The 24380-nt window shown below is 38.9% G+C and overlaps 1 protein-coding gene across 3 annotated transcripts in view; it reads right to left on the reverse strand.

The window, feature by feature from the left end:
- Window positions 1–24380, reverse strand: part of LPCAT2 (lysophosphatidylcholine acyltransferase 2) — a 63163-nt gene that overhangs the window by 17833 nt on the left and 20950 nt on the right. For all 3 annotated transcript variants that reach the window (XM_082367024.1, XM_082367023.1, XM_082367025.1), the window contains 3 exons: window positions 18034–18116; window positions 15305–15430; window positions 13790–13943 (listed from right to left, as the gene is read on the reverse strand). In XM_082367024.1, the coding sequence (XP_082223150.1) occupies window positions 13790–13943; window positions 15305–15430; window positions 18034–18116 (363 nt within the window). The remainder of the gene's footprint in view (window positions 1–13789; window positions 13944–15304; window positions 15431–18033; window positions 18117–24380) is intronic.

The following is a 24380-nucleotide window of genomic DNA, read 5'->3' on the forward strand; positions in this document are numbered from 1 at the left end:
TTTTAACCATCTTTTAAAAAATTTTTATTTATTTATTTGGTTGCACTGAGTCTTGGTTGCGGCAGGCGGCTCCCTAGTTGGGCTCCTTAGTTGTGGCACGTGGGCTCTTTAGTTGCAGCTCGTGGGCTCCTTAGTTGTGGCAGGTGAACTCTTAGTTGCAGCACGCATGTGGGATCTAGTTCCCTGACCAGGGATCGAACCCGGGCCCCCTGCACTGGGAGCGCAGAGTCTTAACCACTGTGCCACCAGGGAAGTCCCCCATTTTAACCATTTTTAAGTGTACAGTTCAGTGACATTAAGTACATTCACATTGTTGTGCAACCATCATCACCATCCATCTCCAGAAATTTTTTCTTCTTGCAAAACTGAGACTGTCCCCATTAAACATTCCTTCCTCCCCTTAGGCCCTAGCAACCACCATTCTACTTCATGTCTGTATGAATTTAACTGTTTTAGGTATCTCATATAAATGGAATCATACAGTATTTGTCCTTTTGTGACTGGCTAATTTCACTTAGCATAATGTCTTCAAGGTTCATCCATGTTGTAGTATGTGTCAGAATTTATTTCTTTTTTAAAGCTAAGTAACCTTCCATTGTATGTATATAACATTTTTTTTTATCCATTCGTCCATTGGTGGATGCTTGGGTTGCTTCCACCTTTTGGCTTTTGTGAATAATGTTGCTACAAACATGGGGGTACAAATATTTCTTCAAGTTCCTACTTTCAAATCTTTTGGTTATACACCCAGAAGCAGAATTGCTGGATCAAATGGTAATTCTGTTTTTAATTTTTTAAAGAACAACCATACTATTTTCCACAGTGGCTATACTATTTTACATTCCCACCAACAGTGTGCAAGGGTTCCAATTTCTCCACAGCCTTGCCAACACTTGTTATTTTCTGGGTGGTTTTTTTGTTTGTTTGTTTGTTTTTTGATAATAGCCATCCTAATGGGTGTGACAGGATATCTTATAGGGGTTTTAATTTGCATTTCCCTAATGATTAGTGATGTTGAGCATCTTTTCATATACCTGTTGGTCACTTGTATATCAAGAAATGTTTATTCAAGCCCTTTGCCCATTTTTTGATTGGGTTGTTTGTTTTTTTTGTTGTTATTTTGTAGCTCCTTCTACATTCTGGATATTAACCTCTCATCAGTTATACGATTGGCAAATATTTTCTTCCATTCCATGAGTTGCCTCTCCACTCTGTTGATAGTGTCCTTCAATTCACAAAATTTTTAAATTTTGATGTAGTCCAATTTATCTAATTTTTCTTTTATTGCTTGTGCTTTTGGTGTCATATCCAAAAAATCAACAAGAAATCCACTGTCACAAAGCTTTTCTCCTACATTTTTGTCTAACACAAAACATAATAGCTTTAGCTCTTATGTTTAGGTCTTTGACCCATTTTGAGTTAATTTTTACATATGGCATAAGGTAAGAGTCCACTTCATTCTTCTGCATGTGGTTATCCAGTTTTCTCAGCACCATTTGTTGAAAAGACTGTTCTTTCCCCATTGAATGGTCTTGACACCCTTATCGAAAATCATTTGTATGCACACACACAGGTTTATTTCTGGGCTCTCTATTCTATTCCATTGGTTCATATCTGTCTTTATGCCAGTACCACACTATTTGGATTACTGTAGCTTTGTAGTAAGTTTTGAAATCAGGAAGTGTAAGACTTCCAACTTTCTTCTTTTGCAAGACTATTTTGTCTATTCAGCATCCCTTGAGATTCCATATGAATTTTAGGATGGATTTTCTGACTTCTGTAAAAAAAAATGTTGTCGGGATTTTGATAGGGATTGCGCGGACTCTGTAGATCACTTTGGGCAGTATTGACTTCTTAACAATATTAAGAATTCCAATCCATGAACACAGGATGTCTTTCCATTTATTTGCATCTTTTTAAATTTCTTTGAGCAACACTTTGTAGTTTCCAGTGTACAAGTCTTCTACCTCCTTGGTTGTTTATTCCTATTTTATTTTTTTTAATGCTGCTGTAAATAGAGTTGCTTTCTTAATTTCTTTTTCAGATTTACTGTTAGTGTATAGAAACACAACTAAGTTTTTTTTTAAAAAATAAATTTATTTATTTTTGGCTGCATTGGGTCTTTGTTGCGGTGCACAGGCTTCTCACTGCGGTGGCTTCTCTTGTTGCGGAGCACAGGCTCTAAGCGTGTGGCCTTTAGTAGTTGTGGCATGTGGGCTCTAGAGTGCAGGGTCAGTAATTGCACTGCAGGGGCTTAGTTGCTCCACGGCATGTGGGATCTTCTCGGACCAGGGATCGAACCTGTGTCCCCTGCACTGGTAGGCAGATTGATTGATTGATTGATTGATTGATTGATTGATTGATTGATTTATGGCTGCATTGGGTCTTCATTGCATGCGCGTGGGCTTTCTCTAGTTGTGGTGATCAGGGGCTACTCTTTGTTGTGGTGCACAGGTTTCTCATTGTGGTGGCTTCTCTTGTGGAGCACGGGCTCTAGGCTTGCGGGCTTCAGTAGTTGTGGCACGCGGGCTTCAGTAGTTGTGGCTTGTGGACTCTACAGCGTAGGCTCAGTAGTTGTGGCGCACGGACTTAGTTGCTCTGCGGCATGTGGGATCTTCCCGGACCAGGGATCGAACCCGTGTCCCCTGCATTGGCAGGCAGATTCTTAACCACTGCGCCACCAGGGAAGTCCCCACAACTAAGTTTTGTGTGTGGATTTGTATCCTGCAACTCTGCTGAATTAGTTTATTTGTTCTAACAATTGTGTGTGTGTGTGTTGTCTGCAGGATTTTTTTACATATAAGATCATGTATTCTGTGAGCAGAGATAATTTTTCTTCTTCCTTTCCAGCTCATATTCCTTTCATTTCTTTTCTTGCCTAACTGTTTTGGCTAGGGCTTCCAGTACTATGCTGAAGAGGAGTAGTGAAAGCAGGCATCCTTTTGTGTTCCTAATCTTAGAGGAAAGGTTTTCAGGCTCAAACCATTGAGTATGATGTTGGCTGTGGGCTTTTCATATATGGTTTTTATTATGTTGAGGTATTTTTCTTCTATTCCTAGTTTGTTAAGTGTTTTTATCTGAAAGGGTGTTGAATTTTGTCAAATGCTTTTTCTGGATCGATTGAGGTAACTGTGTTTTTTCCCCCTTCATTCTGTTAATGTGGTTTATTACATTGATTGATTTTCATATGTTGAACCACCCTTGCGTTCAAGGAATAAAACCCACTTAGTCATGATGTAAAATCCTCTTTATGTGCTGTTGAATTCTGTTTGCTAGTATTTTGTTCAGAATTGTTGCATCAATATTCATATGGGGGACTTCCCTGGTGGTGCAGTAGTTAAGAATCTGCCTTCCAATGCAAGGGAGATGGGTTCGATCCCTGGTCAGGGAACTAGATCCCACATGCATGCCACAACTAAGGAGCCCATGAGCCGCAACTAAGGAGCACACGTGCTGCAATTAAGTAGCACACGTGCTGCAACTAAAGGAGCTGGCGAGCCGCAAGTAAGGAGCCTGCCTGCTGCAACTAAGACCAAAATAAATAAATAAAATAAATTAAAAAAACAATTCATATAGGACATTGGTCCGTAGTTTTCTTTTCATGTACCGTTGACGCTTGAACAATACGGGTTTGAACTATGTGCTTCCGTTTCTACTAGGATTTTATTCAATAAATACATACTACAGTCCTACACTTGAGCTTGGTTGAATCTGTGGATGCAGAATCATGGATACAAAGGGCCGACTATAAAGTTATACGGAGATTTTCGACTGCACGGGGGTTGGTTCCCCTAACCCCTGTGCTGTTCAAGGGTCAACTGTACTATCCTTTTCTGACCTTGGTATCAGGATAATGTTGGCCTCATAGAATGAGTTGGGAAGTATTCCCTCCTCTTCAATTTTTGGGAAGAGTTTGAGAACGATTAGTGTTAACTCTTCTTTAAACATTTGGTAGAATTCACTAGTGAAGCCATCTGGTCCTGGGATTTTCTTTGTTGGGAGGTTTTTAAAAAATTACTCATTCAATCTCCTTACTAGTTAGGTCTGTTCATATTTTCTGTTTCTTCATGATTCAGTCCTGGTAGGTTGTACATTTCTAGGAATTTGTCCATTACATCTAGGTTAACCAATTTGTTGGCATACAGTTGCTCATAGTACTGTTTTATAATACTTTTTATTTCTGTAAATTTGGTAGTACTGTCCTCTCTTTTCTGATTTTGTGTGTCTGGCTTTTCTTTGCTCAAAATGACATTTGTGAGATTTTATATTTTTAATAAGTATCTTCAGAAGTCAGTCTATGACAGATAGTCCCAGATAATACTTTGAGAAACCTCACCCTTGATACTAGGTAGAGTCAGGGTACAAGCTCTTCAGCAGTCTTTGGAAGTTCTACTGGTAAACTCAGGGAAAAGTGGCCAGGACATAACTAAATCCTTATATCACTCAGCATTTTGGACCTTAATTTCAATCTGCAAACTGATGATGATAATAGTATCTCCCCTGCCTACTTCATAATGATTCAATTTCTTTTATTATGTTTCAGGACTTGGACTCAATGTTTAGAAGAGAAAGATGAAAACATCAGGATTGCTGTCCTCAAGGATCAAAGAGACCCACAGAAAACTAGGTGTTGTAACTATAATCTGAGGTCTATTTTCACATTTCTACTATTAATACTAAACTATTACATTTGTATATAATATTCTTTGGTATATCGATTTCATAGAATTTCCCTGGAAGACATAAAAGCATTTGAAATAAGGAAAGAAAAACTCAGAGAAGTTAAGCTACTTATAAAAGGTCACACAGCTAATATATTGTACAGGATTATCAAACCAATATGGGTGCCCAAAAGAGGAACAATAAGTTCTGGTGAGGAAAGGAAAGGAGAACATTTACCTACAGAAGAGATAAGGTGTAGACCTGACTATAGGCTAAGTCAGAGTTCTCCAAAATATAAGATATATATATATATATATATATATATATATATATATAAAGGGGTGGTGTAGTGAAAAGATAGAGGAACTAAAGCATGTGTGGTATTCAAGAGATAATGAGTAGTCCAGTGTGATGAGAGTTTACTGCTGAGAATGATGGGAGATAAAGGCAACTCAATAGAATAGAATGAAATTGGAAAGGACTCTGAACTGCCATGTGACAGAGTCTATCTCACAGGTTACTCTGGAAAATACTAAGACTCAAATATGAAGTCAAAAGGAGGTTAAACATAAAATTACTTTATAAACTGTACAATTCTAGAATTAAATAATGATTATTCTAGTTATTATTAGGGAGAGAATAGTAGCTGGGAGACACTGCTCTGTGTAGGACATGAGAGCAATGTCTCCTGCCACACTTAGTGGTTTATAGAAAACTCTCCATCAACTGGTTTTATGGCACAATGACTCCAATAACTGGTCTCATGGGCACCGTGAAATGGTCTCTGTAAACACCAAAGGCCAAATGTCTTCCTTTACCACACTGAAGAAGCACCACAAAAGGACTTTCTTCCCTTTAGGGGATCACAAGGGGCCATCTGGCCTCAGACAGATTTAAATCCATTCATATAAGCTTCTGAGGAAATTACATGGGCTTTGTTTTTATAATATTGCAAATTAACTTGACAGCATCCATTGTCATATAAATTGTGCCTCCTTATGACCATCTGAAGTGTTTTTCGCTGAAGTTTAAATCCAATTCCTCTCATTTATTTTCTGCTAAGATGGAAAGCATTTGGCTAACAGTTTCTCATAAGCCATCATAGAATAAAAGACTGTTATTAGATTAACAAGCCTCTTCTTCTCTGGACTATTTAATCCCCTAAGGCTATTTATTAGAACATTAATAGGAACTTTGGTTGCTGTCTGGGGGAACTCTACTGTGTAGCTCTGGAGAAAAAGGGTAGGGGAAGAGGCCATATTCAATGGAAAATTTAACCTCAATTTGAGGGGGAAGAGTTATTGAACTTAAAAAGTTAACAGTGACACACGAATGCTACTAGCAACACTATTCATAATAGTTCCAAAGTAGAAACAACCTAAATATCCACTAACAGGTGAATGAATAAACAAAATGTGATAAATTCATATAATGGAGTACTATTTGGCAATAAAAAGGGATGAATTACTGATACAGGCAACGACATGGATGGTCCTCAAAAACTTACAAAAGTGATAAAAGCCAGACATGAGACTGTATATCGTAAGATTCCATTATATGAAATGTCCAGAAAAGGCAAATCTATACAAGTCTCTATTCTAGTCTTTATTCTAGACCAGGTCTAGAACAACGCAGGAGGACTTACTATAGTGGTTGCCTAGGGCTGGGGGATAGGTAGGTGACAGGAATTAACAGTTAATGACACAAGGAATCATAATGGGGTGATGGAAAAACTCTAAAACTGATTTATGGTGCTGGTTGCACAACTTGGTAAATTTACTAAAAAAATCATTGAACTATATGCTTGAAATGGCTGAATGCTCTGATATGTAAAATATGTCTCAAGAAAGTTATTTTTTAAAAGTCCAGAGATGGTTTTTAGTAAAAAGAATACTGAACTAAGAGTTCCCAGTGTTGCAACTAACCAGCTCTGTAGCCTTGAGCATGCAACTTCCTCTTTTGGGCTGGAAGCTTCCTGAGAAATGAGGAAGATGGGCAATTTGACACTAAACATCCTTTCAGCTCTAGAATTCTGCGGGTCTAGATCTTCATGTGCCATGAAGTGGTGACTGCAGCTTCGTTCTTACCTTGCATTCAGTTTCCTTCTCATGCCCAAGTATTTTTATGTTATATATGACTGTAATTTAATCTTTTTCTTGGGTCTGGTTCTACAACTTTTCAAGACATACTTACATATCCTTATCCTCACTTTGACATATTGTCTGGTTTTCAAAAGTATTCCGGTAACCTATCAAATATGTTGCTCCTCCAGACAGAACTCCAAGGTGGGGGGACTGAAGCAGGTCTCGAATAACACAGGACACACAGCTCCCACTTTCAGTGAGGGCTCTCTGTCAAGTGGGGCTTTCACCTAACTGCAACATGATCTGGACCAGACCTTCCTAATTTGTTGATGAGAATGTCACGTTGGATGAAATCAAAAGCCTTTCTCGAGTCCATATAGATAATATCTATTTCTTCTTCTTTATCATCTTGGACTGTCACTCTGTCATAGGAGGAAATTAAATTGATCTGACACAATTTTCTCCTTACAAAGCCCTGTTCTTTACCTCTTTATGCTCTTGGAGGAAGCCATTGCTCACTTGTTCCAATAAAAAATTGAGCTTTAGTCAATGCCCTCTCCTTTCTGTTTCCTCTAAGTGTCTCCTAGGTAGACTTGCATTGAGAAGCCAAAAAGAAAGCATATAATTCTCATGCTTAAAAGGATATTTCTAGTGTAAGAACGCTCAGGGAGGGAAAATATTATGCTGGACTACATGGGGGAGTTAAGTCACCCTGAGAATTGAAGAAAGAAATGGTCAGACATATAGGCCATCAAACTTTCAGGATGACTGGTACAACTGGATAGGAATGTTCATCTAGCCCACTCAGAAAGTTATAGCCTTCTTCTGTTAATTATATCATATGAGCTTTAGAGTTCATGTAACAAATCCTGATTAATTGAGACTGGAATCAAGATGAGTTCTTTTCTCTAGCTTATGAGCGATGAGGAAGAGGAACGTCCCGTGTCATGAGGGGAAATCGAGTGTGAATCGGCAAAATATTCCTGATTTTAGAAACTCGCTTTGAAGCCGCTTGGCGTTACACCACCGTTCGCCTTCTCTTCCCCACATCTCCCACTCCCCCCTCCCGTTTTCATGTCCAATAAATGTAATAGGTCTCTACAAAAAAAAAAAAAAAAAAAAAAAAAAAAAGATGAGTTCTTTTCACATGAGCTATGAAATACTAAAGTACACATCAAACCTGAACTGGAAATTTAAAGGATATTAGAAAGGGGAAAAGGGGGGTGGAGGAGGGATAAATTAGGAGCTTGGGATTAACAGACACACACTACTAGATATAAAGTAGATAAACAATGAGGTCCTAGTGTGTAGCACAGGGAAAAATATTCAATATCTTGTAATAACCTATAATGGAAAAGAATCTGGAAAAGAATATATAAATATAACTGAATCACTTTTCTGTACACCAGAAACTGACACAACATTGTAAATCAGCTATACTTCAATTTAAAAAAAAAGGATAGAAGACTTCAGTGTTGCAACTATTCACCTCTGGCACTGTATTATGAAAGCAGCCATAGACAGTACATAAACAAATGGGCATGGTTGTGTCCCAATAAAGCTTTATTTACAAAATAGGCGTCAGACTGGATCTGGTCTATCAGCTGTACTTTGCTGACTGTCACCTGCTGTATTTCCTAAACTGATGAAAACAAAGCATGCTGGTAAAGTTTAAGGACTGATTGAAGGATTGCAGTCAGGGCTTATAGCTACCATCGTTCCACATCTGATTTAAAGGGAGTCACTCTGAATCTTTATTCTCACCAAATCTGTCTACTTCTTATTGACATCCTCTCCATTTCTAACTAGTGGTATATCATTCATCTTCACAGATGACAGAGACTGATTTCTAATAACTCAGCTATAGTCTGGCATGAGCTCACTCTCTTTTTACCAAAACAATTATGCACACAACAGACCACAGGCTAAGAAAATTTAGATAGATGGTTACTATTTCCATTCTCTAAAAATGTGAAAACTGTCCTGATTTTTCCCATTTCAGCCTTCTAACTGGTACTTAGTTCTTCTGGCATTACTATGTCCTTTGTTTAAATATTAGAACAGGAAAGGTGTGTGTATACTTTAGCACTTTGACAATCCAGCATTTTTGGCTATTCTGGAGATCTTTTATTACTGTTTTGCATTGTGTGGAATGAATGTGTTTCTTTATCCCAAGTTCTTCCTGTCTGCCCTGTTCTTGGCATTAGTTCAAGTGTTAAATCGTGAGCAAATAATGAGCATATAATAACAAGCATCCTTGCTTGCCCTTCCCTGTTAGAGAAGGTAGGGTGCTGTATTACGCAGATTTTCATGCTGAGAGTTAGGACAGGGCACTTATGTGGCTTAAGTGACTGGAAATAAACAGAGAAATCTTTCTGAGTGGGGTGGATTAACTTTTTTTATTCAGTTGTACAAATTATACTGAAAGTTTAGGACCAAATGTCCCACAAAGTCAAAAACATTTACAATCCGGCTCTTTGCTGAAAAAAGTCTGCTGACCCCTGAAATATAGCTTTGCCACCAGCGAATATACATACCGTTATGGTGATGTGTGCCAGATGGAACATTACCCTGAATGTATCATGAGATGTAGTGTAGACGAGATGACTTGCCACTAGTAAGAGGTAAGAGGCAGATAACATGGTATACTGTCAAACTAGCAACAAAGATGACATGTGTGCTGAAATATCTGAGGACCTTGTCTCATAGGTATGTAAGATACTGCTGGCAGGGCAGCACACGGCTCTGCTCAATAACACAGCATTGAAGAATGAATGAAATAAGGTGATGCTGTGTAGATATTCTTATGACTGCTAAAATGACTGTGTTATAATTATTTCTGACTTAGCCAGTGTTGTTTCTCAGTCCCATTAAGTGTATTTAAATGCCTTCAAGAGTGTTGGCAAAAAAATCTAGTCTTGAAAACTGAATTATGAATATAAAAAATGTTGAGGGCTTCCCTGGTGGCGCAGTGGTTGAGAATCTGCCTGCCAATGCGGGGGACACGGGTTCGAGCCCTGGTCTGGGAGGATCCCACATGCCGCGGAGCAACTGGGCCCGTGAGCCACAATTGCTGAGCCTGCGCGTCTGGAGCCTGTGCTCCGCAACAAGAGAGGCCGCGATGGTGAGAGGCCCGCGCACCGCGATGAAGAGTGGTCCCCACTTGCCGCAACTAGAGAAAGCCCTCGCACAGAAACGAAGACTCAACACAGTCATAAATAAATAAATAAATAAATAAATAAATAAATAAATAAAAGAACGTGAATTTCTAAAAAAAAAAAAAAAAAATGTTGAGAAGCCATTGTTTTAAACTACTGTCTCAGCTCTCAACTCTAACTCATGTGGACTTTTGACTAATCCCAGTCAGCCTCTGATTCAGAGAGTTCAGTGTACATTCGGGAAAATAAAGAAGCTGAATGAAACCTAAAGATGAAAAGGGTCTTCTTTTCCTTCTTTTCAGAGATGAGACCTCTCCACAAAAAACTGTCCTAAACCAATGACCCATGCTATGCTTTGGATCATGAATGCCACATTTCTGTTGGACCTTGAAATCATCTGCCATCGCATATCTGACAATCTAAAGGAACACATCAGATTGTCAGAAGAAACTGAATAGACAGCACATTTTTTTTTTTTTTAGGACAGACTGAGACGAAAACCATTATGAAGTTTTTGCAGACTTGCCAGGAATGTATGTGGGAAGAAGGAGTAAGGGAACATGGAGAGATATACAGATCTCTCCCCTTCGCCAAAATACCAACCACAATTGCACCAGACTTGGGGAGAGATTAAGAGAAGAAAAGAAGGAAGGGGAAAAGGAGAATAAAGTGGGAAAGGCACATGGGAGGAGCCCTCTGTCCTGCAAAAATTTATAGCTACTGAAATGAAAGAGCAAGAGGAACACCCACCCTCTCTCTTTCCCACCCTTCTTCCTCCCCCACCCCTCATAAGTACTGAGTTTAGCAAGATAAGCTACTCAGAGAGAAATAAACTATGACTGAACTTCTTTTGTCTTTTCCGTGGAACATTTCCCAGCTAAATCCCTCCAAGAGAGCATGGAAGCGGGGATGGGCACAGGGCGTGGCAACCATTGCATAATTCAGTTTCTCAAAACAAAGCAAACCTTCACAGGCACAGACATGCAGGTAGGTTAAAAACAAAAAAAGGAAAGCGAGAAAGACAGAGAGACAAAGAGAAGAGAAAAGGAAGAGGTAAAGAAAGGCCAAATGCATTGGTTGTTAATTCTCCAGATTATTTTCTCTACCTTCCAGTACGTTGGAGATCAAATGTGTTTTAAAGACCAACTCATGGTCTATATCTAAAGCTAAGTCTATACACTATACAAAGAAGTGAAGAAAACTTACAGGTATAATTGACACGTGAGCCCACTGAAGCAGTCCATGCAGAAGTGTGATTGACCACACTGGCCACAAAGGCTCACCAGTCTCCAAACTGCTTGGAGCTAATTGTATTCTTTCGTTCAGAGTGAGTCAATCTGGCTAACTAGGGCTTATTGTAATCCTTGGTTTACACTCCCTTCCCCACTCCCAAATCTTCCCACATATCCCAGTGCTATAGAAACAATGGGGCCACTGGCAAGTATCATCAGTCATCAAAAGACAGAACTGATGTCAAAGCAATCCTGTTATTGCTGTTATGACAGTTTGACACCTGAAAGACAGGGCAACTTCTATAGAGACTATTTTTAATCTTGATTAAAAATCCTGATGAGCATAAAGTCTATGATGTGCTTTGAACTTCCCTCTTGGTCCGTTTCATGTCACTTCCCATTTACCCATCTCCTGTCCTTATTTGTATGTCCCTGCCATATTCCTTCCCGTCACCAAGTTCATATTTATAGAAACTTTATTTAAAATTGCTTGCATGGTTTCCAGAGCCATACTGAAAAATGCTATACAAACCTCACAGAAATACTAGTAACAGTACAAGTGAAAAGTGCCTCTATTTTCCCAACTTGCACTGTTACATTCCATAATTTACATCTCCTTTTCCCTAAATCTTCATTACACTTTATAGTAGCACCATTGCAGTGACACATTACCACTTCACGGACAAGGAAAAAATATTTGTATGCTGCAACAAGCACAGAAGAGAGGCTTGTCCACTCCATACGGAAGAAGGTTGCTTACCTGCATCATGTTAAAGAATAGTTCATCTAAGGGACTTCCCTGGTGGTGCAGTGGTTAAGAATCCACCTGCCAATGCAGGGGACACAGGTTTGAGCCCTGGTTCGGGAAGATCCCACATGCCGCGGAGCAACTAAGCCCGCGAGCCACAACTACTGAGCCCGTGTGCCACAACTACTGAAGCCCGTGCGCCTAGAGCCCGTGCTCCGCAACAAGGAGAAGCCACCACAATGAGAAGCCCGCGCACCGCCACAAAGAGTAGCCCCTGCTCGTCGCAACTAGAGAAAGCCCGCGCCCAGCAACGAAGACCCAATGCAGCCAAAATTACAATAAATTAAAAAAAAAAGAATAGTTATCTAAGAGAATAAGTCACAGAATAAGTCATTAGGAATGTTAGTGACCTCTGGGTAAGAAGAAAAAGAAAAGCTCTGTCCTGGTTTCTGTCAGCAGGCTATAATTTCTTTGCAAAATATCTTTTCCCAGTGGTTGATAGAGACCTGGGACTTCTGGGGCCAACCAGGATGGAATGAGCCCAGTTTAGCCTATCTCTCCTTCTCAATACAATTAGAAACTCTGATCGAAATATAAAAAGCACTACCTCTGGATAAAATACCATGGCAGGAGGAACTTGAAAAACAACCAGATAGGCCTGAAGGCAGCAGGATGAAATTATTAAATTGTTGAAAGGGAAGAACTCTATACAGAATTCCATATATGTACAACAAAAATATCCCTCAGGAATGAATGTGAAATAAAAAAGATCACAATCCTAAGTATTTACCCAAGTAAAAGGAAAACCTATATTCACTCAAAAACCTATACATGAACGCTTAGAACAGTTATATTCATAATTGTCCCAAGTTGGAAATAAACCAAATGTTCCTCAATTGGGGAATGGATACACCAAATATGGTACATCCACCCAATGGAATACCACTCCGCAATAAAAGGAGACAAATTACAGATACATGCAATAACATGGCTGAATCTCAGATGCGTTATGCTGAGTGAAAGAAGCTGGACTCAAAAGGATATACTAAATGATTCCATTTGTATGGCATCTAGAAAAGGCAAACCTATAGGGATGGAGTGATTGCCAGTGGTTAAAGGTGAGGGAAGGGGTTGACTATAAAAGTCTAGCTACAGGGAATTTTTTTTTTTTTTTTGCAATTGTATTTCTTGAATGTGGTGGTAGTTACATGCCTCTACGCATTTGTTAGAACTCACAAAACTGTAACCAAAAAAGTAAACTTTACTGTCAACTTTATATATTAAAAAACAAATTAAAAAGAGAGAACTTGAAATCTTGATGCACTTTTCCTAAGGAAACTTTGACATTTCAATGATCTAACTCCATGTACGTACATATTCGTAAGCAGAAAACTGAATCCCCACTATAAGGACAAACAGTCAAGCTTTAATGGAAAACTTTGTTATAAATAAACTAAAATCTATTTGGTCTTCGGATGTTTTTGGGGAAGTCCAGAAACCTTCAGGATAGAATAGTACCACCCGTGTCATCAATGTATGATTTTGACATAAATATTAAAATTCTTGCTAATTATGTAAACCTTTCTAATTCCATACACAAATATGGGTATATGGTCACAATATTTAATTCTGACCTGGTGTTTAAAATAAATAGACACTATCATAACTGTTGCCACACACATACGCACAATTATTATTATATTACTATTATTATTACTACTACTACTACTGCTACTACTACTGTTAAGCGGAAAAACAAAATCATGCAATTAAACTATGGGCTCAGCCTTGCTTCTTCTAACACTGACCTAGCAAGTTTTTCTAATGCCTGCCATACTGATTTATACCCTGTGGGGACTTGCGAAATAAAAACGTTTGCGTGTTAAAGATTAAACTTTAACCTACCCTGTCAAAGAGTGCAAAAAGTTGTCTCAAGACATCTGAAACAGGCAGCTTCAAATACTCCGCAAATTCTTCAATTCCGATTCTTCCTCCTTTAGAGGAACTTGCAATAGCGGCATACTCATCCAAATGCTTACGAATCCCATCCCAATCTAATCTAAACAAAGAGTTACGAAGATGTGTTATTAGCGTTTTACAATTCACATGAACATTTTGTGAGCATTGTTTTATTCATCTGTCTGAGGGAAAAATATATTCAGTGTTACATTTGAAAAGGAGAAGAAAACGAATATTTTAAGGCACATTTTGAACATGGATACAGACTTCTAATTTTTTAAAGGATATTAGCATAACTGTAATTATCCCAAATATCTGAGGGAAAGAAAAGTAACTGGGAAAAGGAGCAATGTGGTAAGATAATAAATGACTCATGAGAAGAAAAAAAGAACTCACATTTTAATCTAAATATTACTTAGTAAGTCAACAGTACTTACTGAGTTGTTAAAAAAAAATACAATTCTTGCTTTCAAGCTTTCCGGATGATAATGAACTCACATTTCACAAAATGTTGTGATGGGGGATTCATTAGACTTTGTACACTTCCTCCAATATTAGTTATAAAACACTTTAAAAAACACTGGAAAATATACTGTGGCTTACATCACATCCTGTAGAATTAAACAGGTGACAACACATACTTCTACATCCAATTTCAGTGACTATCTAATTTTTTCAAATCTATAGGAATACTGTAAAAATATAACATCAAAACATTGCTATCTAGAAGATATAAATAATGTTTACTACATCAGTTATCAAAAAATATTTTTTAATATTGAACTTTAATACAGTAACTGGTTCTGCAGCTCCCTCCTAGGGAGGATGCCAAGGTCTACTGAGTTAATAAATTCTGCAGATCCCTGTCAGGGCTGAAAACAATGAACTGTAATCAGAGAGGGATGTGGGAGTTAACACCTTCATACCAGAAAGTTCAAAGGGAATGTTCTAAATGGTTTAAACCAGATCATAAAAATCACAATTTTTTTTTTTTGCCTTTAAAAAAAAATTATGTACCCAGAAGGAGAAGGTTGATCTAGGGAAGTATTTAAAACTCAATGATGGTCAGAATTGCTGCTCTACAAGTCACTTCCTATTTCACATGAGGAGTTCTGACCACCTCGTGCCAGTACCATATAATTATGCCATCTTTCTTATAAGAAGGTGGCAGGACCAACTACTCAGCTGTTTCTGGGTAGGGAGGCAGATCTGCGCTGACCCATGTTTACTGTCTCGTTCTCCTCCCATGACCAACGCACATATTTCTGAGTTAGCTGTTCTTGAAAAAACAAAACTAGATGAACTAAGTGGGAGATAAATTCACATCCCTGGCTTTCTTAATAAACACCACGTAGGTTCTAGAGTTTGAGCATTAATGAAACCAGAGAAAATAAACATACTGGATTTCAGATCTCTTTTGGACACCTTTAGGAAAGTGTGGTAATTTTAAAATACGCTTACTTCAATTTCCGGCTGATTTTGGTAAATTCCACCAACCCAGCTTCCATAGGCAGTGTTAGCTGTCCTGCTGAAATCATCAATCTGCAGTCTTCATAGGTGTGATCTGTTATTGGAATTCTCAGAGCTCTAAAGTATTAAAAAGCAAACAGATTCAACTTTTTCAAAAAGGTGATGGTTTTTCATTAGGCCTGAATTGGTCAACAAACGACAGTAAATGGAAAAGTATTTACTACTTTTTGAACCAGTGGCTTTGGCTTACTACTGCCAAAGAGACATATTTCTCTACTTCACAGACTTATTGTGGCCCGAGTTAATCTCCTTATGTCTGTGTGCTTCTGCCAGCTAGTCATTTTTGTTCTGTGTTTTGACTACAGTGATAATAATAGTTGAGTTCAGTCCATGGAAAGTAATGAGAAGACTTAGGTTCAAGTCCTATGGAGTCTTTTACCAGCTGGCACTTAACCTAAGCCTCACTTTTCTCATCTGCACATAGGAATAATCACTTCCTCCACAGGGTTATTTTAAGGACCAACTAAGAATGCCTGTGGAAGTGCCATTTAAACAGATAAATGGCACCTGTACATATTATAAGTGAACGGTCTATCCATATTGCTAGCCATCTGCGTCTTCCCATCTTTTAAGACTGAAGATCACCTTCTTGCTACATAGCAATCTTCAAAAAATACTAATGAGGACTGATTATAAGATCATATTTCTTCCAAACCTAAACACCCTCCGTCCTCAAAGGAGTGCACAGCACTGACTACCTCCCTCCTGCTCAGAGATCTACTAATAGTGAACCAGACCTGGAAAAAATACGTATTAACAAGAACTTGAAAAAACACTTGAGTGACAAGAAGAAAATCTGTGCTGTACATAAAATAATTTCCTGCAGATCCCTCTTGGCTAAATTTTTATTCACACACATTCAGTGACAATCATAAAATTATGTCATCAACTGTTATTTGATTTTGTTGAATCATGGCTAAGAACATTCAATTTTCAATGAATGCAATATGAATAAACATTTTTTTCCTACCTGCCACTAAGCTGTTTTTGATTAATGACTATTTGGGTGTAAGAATATATAAGGAAAATAAAAATTAAAAACACTTCAGGAATTATAAGAGTAAGTAGTAGAACGAAACAGTTAAGAGCTTGGGCTTTGGTAATAGGAAGTGTGGATTTGAATCCCAGCCCAGAGATTCTCACTATCTGCCATGATCTGGAACAAACCACTTAGCCCTCAGAGCCTCCATTTCCTCACTTGCCTCAGAGCTGCTGTGAAGATTATGTTAGGTAACACAAGCAAACGGCCTAGCACAGGATTTGGTAAATATTTATTAGTGGTCGACCACCGCTACTTACCTCGGCTTTGCTCTTTACCATTTTCAAATGCTTTTAACATATACTTTCCTACTTGACTCTCATAATAACCAAAACTATGAGAAAAGCCAGGCAAGGATTAGAATTCCCACTTTACACATGAGGAAAGGAGCCTTGGAGGGGACTTATCCAAGGTTGTACATCTAACTGAGGTCTTTCTTACTCTTTATCCAAGGCCCTTCTACCTCCACGCCTCCAAATCCAGGAAAAGCCTGCTTAAACAAATCTTTCCTCTGTTTTTAGGCAGGTTTTGGGAAGTCAAAATATCTGATGTAAATTCTCTCAGTTCCTAATACTTATCTTCCTTCCTAAATTTTGGACATAAGCTAGTATGAAAACATAATGGAAGAGGGAAGCAAACAATCTCAAAGCAAATTTTGTAGCTGCTCTAGAAACTAGGTAAATCAAGTACATGTAGGGACACATAGTAACAAAAGTTTTTCAGCCAAACACTTAAACATTTATTCTTTTTTGAAAATAAAGTTAGTCTCCTGTGAAACATTAATATATGTAATATACATATAATATATATAATCTTGCTTATAATGCCAAATTCAGCTATGAAGCTAAATTCAGAGTTCTCATTGCATTTTTACTAAGAGAATAAATACTGCTGGCTTATTAGCTCCAAACCTACCGTTGGGCATGATTGAGGGAGGTGGTGCTTGGGGAGAGGGTGCACACCTGGAGGGCTCTGAGGCTGCCTGGGTGGTGGGAATAGTATAACACACTCTTTCATTACAGGAGGAGAGGTGATTTATTTAATCAGGATAGTGGCCAGTTAAAACTCCCTTAAGTGCAGGAAAATACTTGCCTCATGTTTTGCAGTTTCTAAATCCTAAATTTATAGCCATCCCCTTAATGAGGGTGACTTTCCCCCTTTTCTATGCATCTATTGCATTCCCTTGCAAACTTTTTCCTCTTTGGTGCTATAATCATTAATGCCTTTGAAACACGTGGCCTTGGCAGCTATATGGAGGCTGAGGGGATAGAAGGCGGGTCACAGCAGGAACCACTCAGACCATCATTAGCTTTGTCTGACAGCGACTGGCCAGCTTGGGAGAATTCACCCTTTGGAGGTCACTGGCTGGTTTCTCCCGGTTCATGTACCCTCCCTGTTCCCCTTCTGGCAAAGCTACATCTCCATTAGTTTGGGGTTACGTCAGGGAAAATATTTATAGATTGTCTTACCGACCGCATTCCTAGGCACATGATTTTTCCTTACCAAAATGAGTTGGGGAATGAGGCCCTCAGAAAAAAACAAAGACTTCAAACAATGTTAAATGCCATTTACCAATAATTTTAAAACTATTTACTGATCATAATCACATATAGATACTTACTCTGCCATTAAATTCCGGACTCTACTGGCAAAAAGGACAGGATCACTTTTTTCTTCATCATTTGGTATTTGAACAGGCATAAACTGAAAAGCAAATATACCTTTCCATTACAATTGTGAGGCCTAAGACTTTAAATGCTAAATTAATTTATAAGCTGTCATTATATGAAATCCCCTTTCTAGCACACGGGTTATAGGATAGAATGTAAAGAGCACTGGGCTTGGACTCAGGAGATCTGAATCCAAGCTCTGGGTCTTTCTGCGTGTTAACTAGTATGACCTTTAACTTTTCTGAACTGTCTCCTCAACTCTGAAAGGAGGGCTATGACCACCCACGTCCCTGGTTGTGGTGAGGATGAAATGAGCCAACGTCTGGAATTCTGGAAGTTGTAAAGCTGAAACTACTCAGATCTTACTCTCAAAGCTGCATTTTCTCCCACCTACCCTCTGTGTGAAAACGTTCTTAGTGGTAGTACTTTGTCTCTTGTAGTTTATCTTCTCTATCCATTCCTATATCAGCCATATTTTTATCACTTGATCAAGCTTTATGTTTTATCATTTCTTCTGCTTGTTTTTGAACCCTTATATTGGCTTTCTACCGTGTTTTGCTTTATCATTTTAAATTTTACTTTTTTTTCTCCACCTGATATTCTGTGATACCTCATTTGTACTATTCTTGTTTTTAATTATAGTTTCCTAACATTAACAAGCTTTCAGTGCTATATTTAAGTCATTGTACATTTTTTGAGCACCTACTATATACCAGGCAAGATGAACAGGACCCTAATTCCTGCTCTAAAGAAGATCCATATTTTAACAGGATAGACTGCCACAACACGCACTAACTATCATTACCCCTAATGATAGGGCTTAAAAGCTTAATTAACTTACTTAAAGTTATATGGGCCACATGACTAGGATTCAGCTCAAGGCCTGTCAGACTTTAAAGCCCTTGTTTTCCCCATTAAACCATCCTTCCTGGAGTATGAGCACAAGGGATAGGAAACGATTAATTTGGTCCGGGGCTGGGAAAAGCAACCAAAGAGGTTTTATAGAAGAGCTAATACTTGATCTTGACTTTCTGAGGATAAACATGATCTTGCCAATTCCTACTGTTTATTAACTGAACCAGGCACCATGCTAGGTGTTTTATATGCATTATTTCATTTTATTAATCCTCTCAATTCTAGTAATAAGGAATTGGGGTTCACAAAGATTAAATGACTTGCTCAAGATTTCATGGTTCATTTCCATTCAACAAATACTGCTTAGGCACACTGTTATATGCCAGGCACCACACTAAGCCTTGAAGACATGACAAGGAAGTTCTGCCCTCAAGGAGTTCTTCATGCAGTGGGGAATAAATGTACGATACAGCGAGCTAAGTCCACCAATAAGGGCTACCATCCTTCAAGAACCTACTGTGTACTGGGTACTTTATATAAGGGGTTTTACGTGCTGAACTCTTTCAACAATTTCTTGAGGCAAATTCTACCATTTCTCTTTGATAGGTAAAGAATGTGGCTCCAGAGAGGTTAAACAATATAGCTAAGCCACACACAAATGGCAAGGTCACAATTTGAAAGAAAAGTAAATATCTGTATAAATAACACCACTTTCAGACTCACATGGACCTGTTTTCAAGCTTGTTAACCATGTTTAAGAAGCCTAGGGGCAATAGTGACTCAGAGATGAAGTTTAAGCAAGGGAGTGAAATGACCCGGTCCAAGTTTTTGAGCAGTAACTTTGGTGGCAGGGAGTGGATAACCAAAGAGGAAGAGGCTCAGAGCAGGGAGAACCCCTGGAGGCAACCACAATCACTCTGTGAGTGATGGTAAGACCATGAATAGAGGGAGGGAGGGAGGGTGTACAGGCCAGCATGGACCCAACTGGCATTTTTAGGATAAAATGGACAGAAATCACAGGATAATGTGCTATTTGTTATTTTACTTTTCACATTTATTTTATTAACATCCTCTCCAAGAGGACAGTGGCATGCTGCGGAGACAGCACTAGGCCTGGATTGATGCCTTGGCTCTGCTGTGCGATCCTGGAAAAGTCATTTAGCCGTTATAGGCCTCAATTCCCTCTCTTGTCAAAGGAAAAAGTTTGAGTAGATGCCATCTAAGGTCCTTTCCAACTGGACTGCTATCTTTTCGCTTAGTATCCAGTCATTCTTTAAGATGGAAAAATAAACTAAGCCACCAGAGGTCCCCACATCACTTATATATCCAGAGCAATGAAAAATCTTTGCAAATAAATATTTCTGAAAATTCCCTCCATCCTGTTCTAGTAAAATCTCTTATAGTTGCTTAGGATGAAATCCAAGGAAGAAAATTATGTTAAAATCAATGTTCATAAAAACCTAACAAAATAATACAATCAATTAAAGTTTTAAATTGCCATATAATTATTCACTAAAAAAAGCTAAATGCTCATTTATAATACACTTGATTGGTAGGTCATAAAAGTTCATACTGAAAACCCTAAAAAATAAATTGCTGTTACACTGTTAACCAAACACAATACAATGAACTATGGGTTTGGTTCCTTTTAGTGCAGGGAATATTTTCCATAAAATGATTTTTAATAACGCTCATATTGGCATGGCATTTTATTCTTGAGGAAAAAAATTCCCGAGAGTTCAAAATAGTTAAAAGCCTGGATTTGATACTCACTGGTGTTGAAGGCCCCATGCCTCCTGAGAAGCAATTCAATGGAAATTCTAATAAAAAGTCACCTTTCCTTGGATAAGATCTTGCCCTCTATATCACATTTCCAATTTGTACAAAGTCATTCAAGGGTCGCAGCATGAACATATCTTTTATTTGGGAAGAAAGATCAGCCAGAGAGAGGGGAATATGATTGTCATTATCTATTACTGAACGCTAATACACACCTAAATACCCCAGTGACCCCAGGACCACAAGTTATCCTTTCTACCTTTATCTTCTCTCGTTATCCCCAGTATCCACATTGATGGCCCATCTTGATTTCACACCCCTTCATCTGGCCACAGATATTTTTCTCAACTCCACCTTGGCCATGGAAAAAACATGCAATTCTAATTCCTCCTCTGACAAGTTCTTCCATGAGAGTTTCCCCTCATTATCTATTAGTGTTTACTTCACCCCTAACCTGGTCCTGCAGAGACCGCAAGAAACTGACGGTCACCCTCAGGACCTATTCATCCCTCTCTATCCACCCCCTCCTGACAACATCTGTCTGCCTATCTACACTGGACTTTGAGAATCAGATACTTCTCTATGACCTTTCTGTCACCTAGAATCTGTCACTTCTGCCACACGCAGGGCGCTAATCACATACTCGGTCACCTCTCCTGATCCTGCCTCCCTAATCCTGTTAGAGAGTGATGCTGAGAGATGCTAAACAAAGGTACAAAATCTTATTGGCTGAGGCTACTACAAATTCATGTTCAGTTCCTTGGAGCGGCCTGAAAAATTATGTAATTTCCCAAGGTGACCATGCTGCCTCCAAACATAAAAAAATACTTTTCTGTTTCTGTTGTCGAAGATCTTCTTTTATCTTTCTAATCTGTGCAGGTGGGCCAAAACAAAATATGTGCTCTTAACACTGGGTCTATTTCTTTAATGTGGATGTGATGGGCGAGGATCAAGTTACTTAAATTGAACCTCACTGCTGCTTGGCAGCCCTCTTCTGTCCCTCTTTGACCTGCTGCTATCATATTTTCCTGTTTCAAACATGTTCCTTGCTTCTCAAGTTGCAATTCCACTTTCATCTCAATGATACTTCATTTTCAACTTTAGAAAGAAGACAGTGAAGGAGTTCAGGACCTGCAACTGCAAAATGTGCCACTTGGGTATATCAATTATTTTTGAGCTGTAGGCACTTAAAAACAGCACTGCAGGGAGAGGCTTTCTCTGAACTCCCCTTATCTGCCCATGACAGATCCTCCAAAAAGAACTCAATTGTCCTAAATGTGCTCCTGGGGAGTTTCATCAAACAGGGAAGACTGACTCTCAGCAGAGGGGAGGAGACTAGAAGTCAACATCACACCCAGACAAACTTTATCACACACCATCATGTCTCCCATCTGTTCTAAGGGCCCACTGGTCTTTCTTAAAAATCATTTACTCTCCCCTAAGTGGCCTATGCCCTCCCTCCCCTGCTTTTTTTTTTTTTTTAATTTGAAACTTTTATCTCTGCTATAAACTATGTGGAAGCTCTAATTCATCTTTTTTTTAAATTGGAGTAAAATTGCTTCACAATGTTGTGTTAGTTTCTGCTGTACAATGAAGTGAATCAGCTATATGTATACCTATATCCCCTCTCTCTTGGACCTCCCTCCCTCCCCATCCCACCCATCTAGATCGTCACAGAGCACCAAGCTGAGCTCCCTGTGCTATACAGCAGGTTCCCGTGTATTTACGTCAAACCTAATCTCCCAACTCATCCCACCCTCTTCTTCCCCCAGTGTCCACATGTCCGTTCTCTACATCTACGTCTCTATTCCTGCCCTACAAATAGGTTCATATGTACCATTTTTCTAGATTCCACATATATGCATTAATATATGATACTTGTTTTTCTCTTTCTGGCTTACTTCACTCTGTGTGACAGACTCTAGGTCCATTCACATCTCTACAAATGACCCAATTTCGTTCCTTTTTATGGCTGAGTAATATTCCATTGTATATATGTACCACATCTTCTTTATCCATTCATCTATCGTTGGACATTTAGGTTGTTTCCACGTCCTGGCTATTGTACATAGTGCTGCAATCAACATTGGGGTACATGTGTCCTTTTGAATTATGGTTTTCTCAGGGTATATGCCCAGTAGTGGGATTGCTGGGTCATATGGTAGTTCTATTTCTAGTTTTTTAAGGAACCTCCATACTGTTCTCCATAGCGGCTGTATCCCCTGCTTCTTTTAATATGGTATATAAGCTCTCAAATCTCACTTTTTTGGGTATTCCCTTTTTATTCCCTGTGCTGCCCTTGTGCATACCATATTAAAACTTAATAAATCTGTATATCTTTTCCGCTGTTAATCTGCCTATTGTCAGTTTATTTCACAGACCCAGGAATCAGACCTGGGTGGGTAGAGGGAAGTCTTTCCTTGCTGGCAGCATCCTGTGTAAACTTCGTCAATTCCCTTTCCCGTTGCACCCGAGACGGGCTCCACAGCTCCAGCCCCCTCCTCACTGCAGTATCCCCTCTTCCCTCACCCTGCTTACTCTGTACCGTCCTGACCCAGATGAGAGGAGGAGACTAACTGGCCTGTCTCCCACACCAGCATCTCTAGTTTGCACTTTTGGTCCCAGAGCCTCCTACCTCTTCTTGGGCCTTAGACTGCACACAAGATAAAGCCCAAATTCCCCCGCCTATTGTTTAAGGCTCTCCATTACCCAGAGCCAGTCCTTTACACGAATACTCACTACCAGTGAGACTGGTGTATTCGTTGTTTACTGACCACATCAAGCGCGTTCCTTTCTATTAAATAAGTGATGATGAGAGGGAGAAAGATTGACGAGTGATGACGCTACAGTCAACTTTTTCTTCTTCTAAGGAACAGAAAAGGATTTTAACAGGTGAATCTTAAGAAATGTGCAGTTCTGGGAATTCCCTGGCGGTCCAGTGGTTAGGACTGGGTGCTGTCACTGCTGGGCCTGGGGTTCAATCCCTGGTCAGGGAACTAAGACCCTGCAAGCTGCGCAGTTCAGCCAAAAAAAAAAAAAGAAAAAGAAGAAGAAGAAAAGTGCAGTTCTAGTTCTGCTCATGATTCTCCTTTACGGTCTTCAAAAGGAGAAATGCAAAAGAAGAAAGGTTTTATGAACAATGTTTTATGAACATTAGCTCCTTCCTTCCCAAAAGAACAGGAAAATCTAGTTGATAAGGTGAATAAAAGTTAATGCCTAACTTACCACATACTAGCACACAAGCAACCTGATTAAATCCTCACAACCCTATAAAATTGGTATTATTATCCCCCTTTGACCAGTGAGAACACAGGCTTAGAGAGGTTTAAGTAATTTGCTCAAGCAAATACAGGTAAGTATTAGCAGAACTGGATCAAAACCCCCAGCTAACGCTCTTCTTATAGCACTCCATTTCTCCACTTACAAATTCCACAATTCTACCAAGTTCCAGAAGAAATGACCTCTGTTAGAACAAATACATATGGGGTGTGTTGTGTGTGTGTGTATGTATGTATGTATTTGTGTGATGCTTTTCTGAAAGGCCCGTTTTAGATTAAAAACTACACATCATTTTAGTGCATTCGGATATTTAAATAAACTATACAAATGTATTTGACCCTTCTCTAAGTAATTAGCTTTAAGAGATTTAAAAAGTGATATATTT

The sequence above is a fragment of the Balaenoptera borealis genome (genome assembly GCF_965194805.1).
Source record: "Balaenoptera borealis genome assembly, chromosome: 19".
Classification (NCBI taxonomy): domain Eukaryota; kingdom Metazoa; phylum Chordata; class Mammalia; order Artiodactyla; family Balaenopteridae; genus Balaenoptera; species Balaenoptera borealis.